This window comes from Pinus tabuliformis, chromosome 1_1 (genome assembly GCF_031772625.1).
Source record: "Pinus tabuliformis cultivar Carrire ecotype Pingquan chromosome 1_1, CPIR1, whole genome shotgun sequence".
NCBI classification, from domain to species: Eukaryota; Viridiplantae; Streptophyta; class Pinopsida; order Pinales; family Pinaceae; genus Pinus; species Pinus tabuliformis.
Genome location: NC_142297.1, coordinates 325,211,669 through 325,220,633, shown reverse-complemented (window position 1 = coordinate 325,220,633; position 8,965 = coordinate 325,211,669). Strand labels below are relative to the sequence as shown.

The following is an 8,965-nucleotide window of genomic DNA, read 5'->3' as shown; positions in this document are numbered from 1 at the left end:
ACCCTTGTTGCACAAGCAGATCCCTAACCTTCAGTTTCCAAAGAGCAAAATTTCTCTTTCCAGTGAATTTCTCCACCTCGAATTTCGCATTCGACATTTTGGCCATTTTTTTCTTCTCCTAGAGTTTCAGTGTTTTCAGAAAGGGTTTATATTTCCTTATTTCTCCAATAAAGTTTTTTTCTTCAACTAGGGTTTATATTTCCTTCCAAAAAAAAAATTTGGTGAACCAATTCAACAATTTTTTATTTCAAATCTTTTGTTTTCTTTTTCATCAATTTAATGGAAGAAACCCTTGGATTTATTTTTCTTCAATTTAAATGAAATCTTAAAAAAAAAAAAAACACTTTGTTCTTCACTTCACAGAAATCTTTCAACAAACCCTTCAAAGATTTTTTTTTTTACTTCAAAGAAATCTTTCAACACACCCTAAATTTCTTCACAAATTTAAAAAAAAAAAAATACCTGGCCTTCCAAGATGATCACACGCAGGTGGCCAGCAACAAGTATGCAACCTGGTCCAACGGCTCTATCTTTCTCTCCAACAAACCTTCCAAGATGATCACACGCAAGTGGCCAGCAACAAGTATGCAGCCTGGTCCAGCGGCTCTTTCTTTCTCTGCAGCGAAGACTGGGCAACGGCTCCCTTCACGTTCTGCTCGACAAGCAACGGGATTCCACGCAGGTCCCTTCACGTGCAGAAAATGGGTTTGCAGTTGCAGCAATTCATACGTAGGTTCCTTGCCAGTCAACGCGATTTTTCAGAACATACACAGGGAAGAGGGCATATACAGTGTTGCTTCCTCTTTACGCTCTGCTCAAGCAACACTTCACGCAGAACAGATAGCCTCCTCACGCAGAAGCGTACTCCTCTTCAAACGCAGATGGACGCAGATGACCTCCTCCTCAAACGCAGAGAAGACAAGCCTCAAACCTCTCACGCTCTGACCTCTGTGTGCTGTCTCACTCTGTCACATTACACAAGCAGACTTACGCTCAAATAATGAGTTCTCTCCCTCACGCAGGTCTAGCAGCGTAGAACTGGTTGGGCACACAAATCTACTTGCCTTCACGCAAAGACACACAGCCTTCACGATGAGAATGCAGCGTTCACGCTGAACGCAAAGACACACAGCTTCCACACTGAGAATACAAGGTTTGGCACAATTTTCTCGACTACCTCCCTTTCATGCAACCTCTCGACAGCACTCCTAGACTCCAGACTCAATTCACTGGCTCTGATACTATTTGTAGTTCGAATAGGGTAAATGAAGAAAGATAATAAACATTCAATTATACATTGACCAAGAAAGGTTCATAATTAACTGGAAAACTGAAACCAAACACACAAATAAACACACAGAATTTACATGGTAAAACCTTGACACCCTGTCAAGGAAACATCCACGGGGCAAGGGATTGGAATCTTTATTAATTCAACAATGATTCTCCACTATTACATTTCTCGGGCATTCACTAGTTTTATACAAGCCTCCTCTGTTACATAACTACTATTTTGGTATAAAACTAACTAGTTATATTTTTACCCAAATTTACATAATTCGTTGTCAAACTTCCAACAGAATAGATAACCCAGACATGCTTTCAACATCGTGAGAAGACAAAAGCTTACATAAAAATAAAGAAATAATAACACCAATCCATCTAAAATACCTCTGCACTTTCAAATTCAGATGTTTATTTGCACACACGATCCTATAAATTTTGCAACCCTACCCCTTCATTTTTATTTTTTGAGTGCCAAAACTCAGGGCTCAAAGTAACTCCATGCTTATTAGGCACTCACATTTTCGCAGTTGCTGAGGTCCACACTTACACTCTCAACATAGCTTGGGGAGGTTTGTACCTATGTTCTTCCTTCAATATAACTCATCTATAAATAGCATGATAGCATGTTCGTCCAGCGATTAAAAATAAATTGCAGGATGGGCAGAAATGTCATATTCGGTTTATTAATAATAAGCACTATAACTGTATAAAGTTAACTGTCATGGCACAGATTTGACAATTAACAAATGGTTCTTCACCTTGTTCAGGCAGACCATTCCTTCTACACAATCAAACTAAACATTGAGGATTTAATGCACAGTGAGAATGATAAATATATCTCAAAGTATTCAGTCAGAAATGTCCTATTCAGTTAAAATATTAATAATAAGCAACGCAACTGCATAGAGTTGACTGTCATGGCACAGAACTGACAATTAACAACTGGTTCCTCACCTTGTTCAGGCCAGACCATTCCTTCTACACAATTAAAATGAACCTTAAGGATTTAATGCACAGTAAGATGATAAATATATCTCAAAATAGGTGTTGTTTAGTAAATTCAAAGGAGGAGCAACCAACAATAGCAGCTGTAACTTTCTAACTTCAGTGGTTTATATAGAATGAGATGTCACAGCAACTTCTTTTTTTATCCAATGGATAAACATCCTCACAACTGGCATTCAAACAACAGAAAGCTTTCCACGATTCGTCGTCCTACTGTCCACAAATGGAATTTATGCTTTATCATTATCCCGTGTGCAATCAAACATATCGAAGAAAGCCTGATGAATAAGGATAAGGCAAAAGCAAGATGCTTCAAGAAGATGATTCAAATTGTATACTCCCATTAAGACAAAGGCTGCATACTCAAGATGATTTTGTAAATTACTAAATTTCAATGTCCTAGGTAGGAACCATGACAGGATATTCCTCTTGCATGCTACATAACTTGACAACCACCATTGTTGCAGGAACAGCCAGCACAGCACACAAGGACATTCCCATAATGGATTCCATAAAGCGCAATGCTCTTCTCCAATATGTACAAAATGCATTTGTCTCTTGCCCGTTGAAAGACTCAGCTGAACCTTCAACTGAACCAACATCAGCTGGTAAGCAATTTTCTTTCTTATCGTCCGTCCTATGAGTTCCTTTGTCTAACTCGGTCAAGCCATTGCTGTGGTAATCTCCCTTGTTATCTAATATCTCCTCAAAGACCGTACTTGAAGCAGGTGACAATGAACCAGTTCTATGCACACTTTCTGACCATTCAGAGCTGTTCGGAAGATCTCCCTCTTCTGAATTGCTTCTAACTGAATATCCATCAGCTACACTGTACAGACTGTCAAGCACTGTCCTTCCTTTTCCTGCAGTCATCATTTGTCCATGGTCCCCACCCCTGGATTCATCAACAGTGTCACTGGCAGCTGGACTTATGTTCATGGTCCAGTCAGTTTCATTTAAATTATCATAGTTAACTTCTGCTGAATCTGCGAATTCTTTTCTCAACTGCAATTTCTTACATGTGTTCTCTGAGGAGGAATGCTGTTTCAGAGACCTAACAATTGTCCTTGGTGTGTTGAATACATTCATATCATCAGTTGTAATATATAATACTGGATCCTGAGGAAGAGAACAAACAGTAAATCACCTAAGCATTTGCGATCACAAGAGATAACGCCAATATAGCTAAAATGTGCCAACTTTGCTTAAGCTTCCTCATCAAGCACAAGCTGCATAAAACAAGACAAAACAGGCAAACTAACAATAATATATCCCATTCTCTTGATGCGTACCTTAGGGCTAACTGCAGATTTTTCCACAGCTGACGGGCAATGAGAGCGAGCATTGTTAATGCAGAAGGAAAAGCATGGATCATTTTCAGCCTCCTTATAGGAACGTCTCCTTTCAAAATGGTCTCCATCACAGGTCAATGTGTTTCCATTTTCTCCATGTCTGTCAAACATATGCATCCTGGTCCTTGTTTGCCTATTAACATGTTCACAAGAGTCTTTTCTTTCCGAAGCTCCATCACTTTCATACTCTGCGGCAATTTCTGTATCACTCCCAAACTTAATGCCATTTTCTAATGAAATGCTTCTATTCCCTCCATTTTCAAATAAACGTGATTCTGACACCAAATATGTCCTGGAATCACCATCTTTTCCACTGCGAGTTAAGAAACAGTGAGGAGTCTGCTCAGTTGCCATGCTTTTTCCAGCATTGGGTCTGGTTGACTCTGACCTATCAGACCATGGTGAGAAGGATGAATTCCTCATTTTCCTTGAGAAGGCATCCTCATCTATAGAATCAGAATAATAACCTCGGCTCAAATCAAAATTAGAGGACCTTCTAGCTCTCGTACCAGAGCCTGCTATAGAAGGAGTTTGGTATTCAGTATTCAAAGATTGCACGGAAGAAACAGGGGAATGTGTGTAGGGACCAATTTGCATGTCTGGTGAAAAGTCGTTGAATCCACAAAAACTACCCCTACTAGATCTGTTGCCTTCACAGGGAATTTCCTCATCGCTATAAGAGCCATCATTATTTAGGTCTATACTCATCTCAGAAGCTAAAGCCTTGGCAAGTTGAATAGTTTCAGAAACTACTTTTCTTACATAAGGTGTTCTATCAGACCGACATCTCTCCAGATACATAACAGTATTTGGAATTTCTGAAGCTAAAATGTCCATGTCCACAAATTTCAATAAACCATTGACCATCAGGACAGCATGCAAACGTTGCTGAGAGTTCCCAGTGACTACTCCGGTCTCAAGGATTTTAGCTGCTGCCTTGAGCAGAGACCTCCCATAAGCTTCAAGAATGGGGCTGTTAGACTTGGCTAGAGAACAAACCAGCTTCATATGGCTATTTGTTTGGGTCCCTTTCTCCTCCAATGCCCCTGTAACTCTCAAGCAAATTTCATTGACAATATCATCAGGTGCATATTTCCATGCCTCTGTTTCCACTAAAACTTGCAAACACGATGCTGCTCCTTCTGCCAGTGACTGTACAGTTCCTAACAAGACATCAATCAGGGGACTGGCTAAATCTCGGATGACTCCCTCTCTTTGCCCTTGAAAAGAGCTAGGATCTAGTGTATATCTTGCCATTGCTGAAACCGCCTTGGCACAGACCTGTTGCAGGGCCAAAGAGGGTGCATTTGAGGACAATGCTTTCAACACGTCACCCATCATCTTAGTTATCTGGGGAATTATGCTTTTACCGTGTTCTCGCACAATCACTTCATACAAAGAGATCAAATACTCTCTAGGAAGCTGCCCATCTGGAAGCTCTGACAGCTGGGCTATAAACTGTGGGATCATCTTCTTGTCTAACTGCTGGGCATAGTTTCTTAGAGAATTCAGACATCTTATTCTGCTGTCGGGATCCTTGTCTAGATCTGCAAAAACTTGCTTCAAATGGGTACCCATGAATCTTTCAATAGTCTTCTCACTTCAGAGAAGAAGCCCGCGGTTTACAAAATCTGGCAGAGCTCACACTCTGACCCAATATGGCGAAGCACTTGCACAGATTTGTCCCGGAAGGGTCCAAGAAAATTCACAATGAATGGAATTCTGTCAAACACAGCGTGCAATACATGAGAATCCTCAGAAAAAACAAAATTAAGACTAGAAATATTTAAAACTTCTCTCAATCCAAACCCTTCTGTAGACAGGATAAAACCCTTCATTCCCCAAACCTTTATATAGCAAGTACTTAAAGCCTCGCTCGCTCAATGAGTTTTGGCACCAGAAAAAATATACTCAAGTAACCTAAACGCTCGGAAGATCAGTGACGAGCGCAATAAAGCCCCACAGTAAGTTTGCATTCAGATATCATTCACAACATGGGCACGCCTTTTCTAGATTGGGTTTCCACGGCATTCACTGTAACGGTCAAATTCTCTGAGCCTGAGACAAGCCCAGGTAGAAATTACTGAAGTTTGTCAGTCCACACCTGTGGAATCCGATAAAGAACCCAATACCCGCATGCCCCAGAAAATAAATGAAGAACCCAACACCTGCACGCCTATGAAAATAACAACCCAATTTCTGAACACTGAAAAGTTCAATGGAAATAACACAAAACAATGAATCCAATGCAGCCTGGCTCATTACATAACCCCTAACTACTGCCAGAAAAAAACGAAAAAGAAGGCACTCAATAACTGCGAATGGGCAAATTTTGTACAGACCTGAGCGCGTTAAAACTTGATTCTCGGCTTCACGTCAGATCCAGCGAATGGGGGAGAAGCGAATCAGTAAACGGAGCACCCAAAGCCGGAATTCAGGCTTTCTGTTGAACACGGGTGGGACTACAGAAAGTGGGACTACTTTCTGTTAAACACGGGTGGGACTACTTGAGCTGAATTCGAATTTAGGACTGATGAGCACAGAGTTGTTGAAATGTAGAAGCCCATGCAATTCTCTGAATGTGGTATTTGCGTTTTTCTGTCCGAAAACATTCGGATAATGATAATTGTAGTTTGAAATATTTTTTGGCTCCAAATCCGGACGGCTACTTTCTAATTTTTTTTACCGTTTTGAGTTTACTAACTTTACTTTTGCGGTCACATGGAGCGGGCTTCGACGGAACTAAGGGCTGGCCCCCACAAATTTAACGCAAGCTAAGTTAGCTAATGATACCACCGCCATTTAATAATATCGGAGCGGGATACACTAAAAGTTATTTATAATATAATTAGTTTCCCAGCGCTTTGGTGTCAGTTTTTTATGGGTTATTGTAACTTTGATGGTTATAAATTGTATTTACAATAATTGTATATTTATTTTTGTTATTGGGTGTTTTTTTTTAGCGATAGAATGGTAGTTTGTCATCCCATCCACTTAAGTTCAAGTTCTTGAGAACATAGTCTGTCGTAGTAAGGTTGGAAGGATAGGCAACCTGTTGGACTCTGGGATTCTAGCTCCAATTCCGATGGTTTTTGGATGTCTCAGTGATAGGTTGAACTATGAGCTTTTGATATATTTGGCTTGTAGGTTGTTGCATATATATGGGGAGGTTGCTAGTTCTCTACCAAAATTCTCATTGACATAATTGAATTTTTTTTATATCGATCAACTGTACGCTAGTTGGTTTAAGTGGGGTTTAGTTCCCATTTGATTCCAGGTTCATATTTCATGGGTAGGGGTTGAGAATGGAAGCCACTTTTGGGGAAATTAAACTATCCCAAGGGGCGAGCTTTGCAAAATTTTCATGATAGCATTCCACTATGGATAGATCGTTCTTCCATCTAATAGGCCTAGCCTTAGCTCAACCTAGTTTTAAGAAGAAAAAAAATACATTTTTATATATCTTATATTTAAATTACAATATTTATAAATAGTAAAGTAAATGTGGAAGAATATATATAATAAAGGGCTTAACACTTCATGTAGCCTCTTCTAATCTTTTCACAGTTAAGAGGTCACGAGTTGAAATTAAATGTAGTATATGTGGGGTTGTAAAGGTTGATTATCTTGATTGAAGAGGTTGTTGGTTGTAAAAAAGGGCACGACTCCATTAATGAGCATGTCACCATTCTATTTCGAAGTACATTAATTTAGGATTAACTCCAACCCTTAATGGCCTAGTGGAAACCTCTCCCATAGATTGAGGGGGGGAGGGTGCGGGGGGGAGAAATACACGCACAATGGAATCATAATGTCGTATGTAATAATGAATACTAAGATAAAGTGTGAATACACACACGCAATGGAATCATAACCTCTATTGTGATAACTAGTATCAAGATAAAGTATGAATATGTTAATAGCTTTAAAGATTGGGCATCTTTAATCAACAAGGCTTCCTTTGTTAGGGGCTTACGGTATACCTCATCATGCCACATGGAACAAAAAGCAAACATAGAGCAAACCTCAGGCTTAATAACAAACTTATATCAAGGTTTCAAGAGAATGAATAGAACCAAATTCTTAATCATTGGGAAATCCCAATGAGAGATGAACAAATTGGAGAGTGGCAATCTCCAAATAGGGTAGCACAACAATAAAGCCTGTCTTGCAATAAAATTGAACTTGATCCTGTTAAAACTTATAATAACTTTTAATAAACTAAGACTCCCCAACATTATGTTTCACCATCCCTTAGTAATGATAGATATGGTATAGGTCATCAAATAGCCCAATCTTCGCCAATTGAGCCTTGGAAGGAATCCCTTAATAAATAACTAGTTAGGAAAAAAATCTCATTGTATAAGAAAGCCAAATTGACCAAATAGTGTGGACTTTTCCCACCCATCTCTCCTCTGGAACAATTGAAACCCATCTCACGTTGAGAACTGCCATTCACTGGGTTCCATGGTGCAAAATCGAATACAATTATTGAGAGTCATACCTTGAAGAGAGTGACCAAAACTCTATCCCTAATCCCTCCAAAGGGTCTTTGAACACTTATATTTATTTTGAATATGCCATTATATGGGATGAGCCCTCTTAACTCCAAAACTGAAAGATGATCAAGGGAAATTAGAGCATACTCCTATGCCAAGGAACACCAATCCTTCCAGGAATGGGTGGTTTGCATCCCACAAATATCCTCCAAATGAGATGCCCTTCTTACTTGACCCAAGCCCCTAAAAGTGAGGCGTCTTTGTAATACATGTATCTTACAAACTTTAGCTCCAAATAAGGTGCCACATTAAATTCCAACCTATCCTACTAGCCTCCCAATTCCATCGAACCAAAACTATGACAACATTCCAAGCCAACTATATGCTCCTAAAGACAAAGTAGCACGAGACCTAAAATAAGGGGGCAAGAAAATAATATCATACAAACCAAAGATCCCTTGTACCCTACATGTATGTTGTGCAATCATCAAGAAATGTTGAAACAAGACCTATTGTGAGGTGGTGCCCTCAAAGAACCTCACCACCCACTTTGAGTTGAGCACACTACCTTGAGTGGCAGCATCAATCAAGCCAAACCCTCCCTTGTCCTTGAGAATAGTATGAACATCCCAAGAAACTAGAAGAAGGCCCCTCTCTCCACCATACTTGGATTACAAATATCTGAACAAATAATTTTCCCTAATCAATGAAATTAGGCTTTGCTAAGGAACTACCAAGAGACATTATAAGCATGTGAGGCTTGAAGAATGCACCCAACGATTATTAGTTTCCCAGAAAATGAGAGACCCATATGATGCCAAA

At 39.6% G+C, this 8,965-nt stretch overlaps 1 protein-coding gene across 3 annotated transcripts; it reads right to left on the bottom strand.

Annotated features, from left to right (window-relative positions):
- Positions 1-2,371: 2,371 nt before the first annotated feature.
- Positions 2,372-6,236, bottom strand: LOC149212879 (uncharacterized). Of its 3 annotated transcripts, none has more exons than XM_089390683.1 (3): positions 5,987-6,236; positions 3,585-5,820; positions 2,372-3,411 (listed from the first exon to the last, which is right to left on the bottom strand). In XM_089390683.1, exons 2-3 carry the CDS (start codon positions 5,220-5,222, stop codon positions 2,692-2,694), a joined length of 2,358 nt encoding a protein of 785 aa, XP_089246809.1. In that variant the 5' UTR covers positions 5,223-5,820; positions 5,987-6,236; the 3' UTR covers positions 2,372-2,691. The 3 variants fall into 3 exon arrangements, with proteins under 3 accessions (XP_089246809.1, XP_089246810.1, XP_089246808.1); XM_089390684.1 differs by having other exon boundaries at positions 3,585-5,702; XM_089390682.1 differs by having other exon boundaries at positions 3,585-5,366.
- Between the last annotated feature and the right edge of the window lie 2,729 nt (positions 6,237-8,965).

Coding starts and splice junctions, on each gene's coding strand:
- LOC149212879 (XM_089390683.1), bottom strand. CDS start 5,222: ATGGGTACCCATTTGAAGCAAGTTTTTGCAGATCTAGACAAGGATCCC. Junction 3,412..3,584: donor AATCTGCAGTTAGCCCTAAG/GTACGCATCAAG, acceptor TCTCTTCCTCAG/GATCCAGTATTATATATTAC.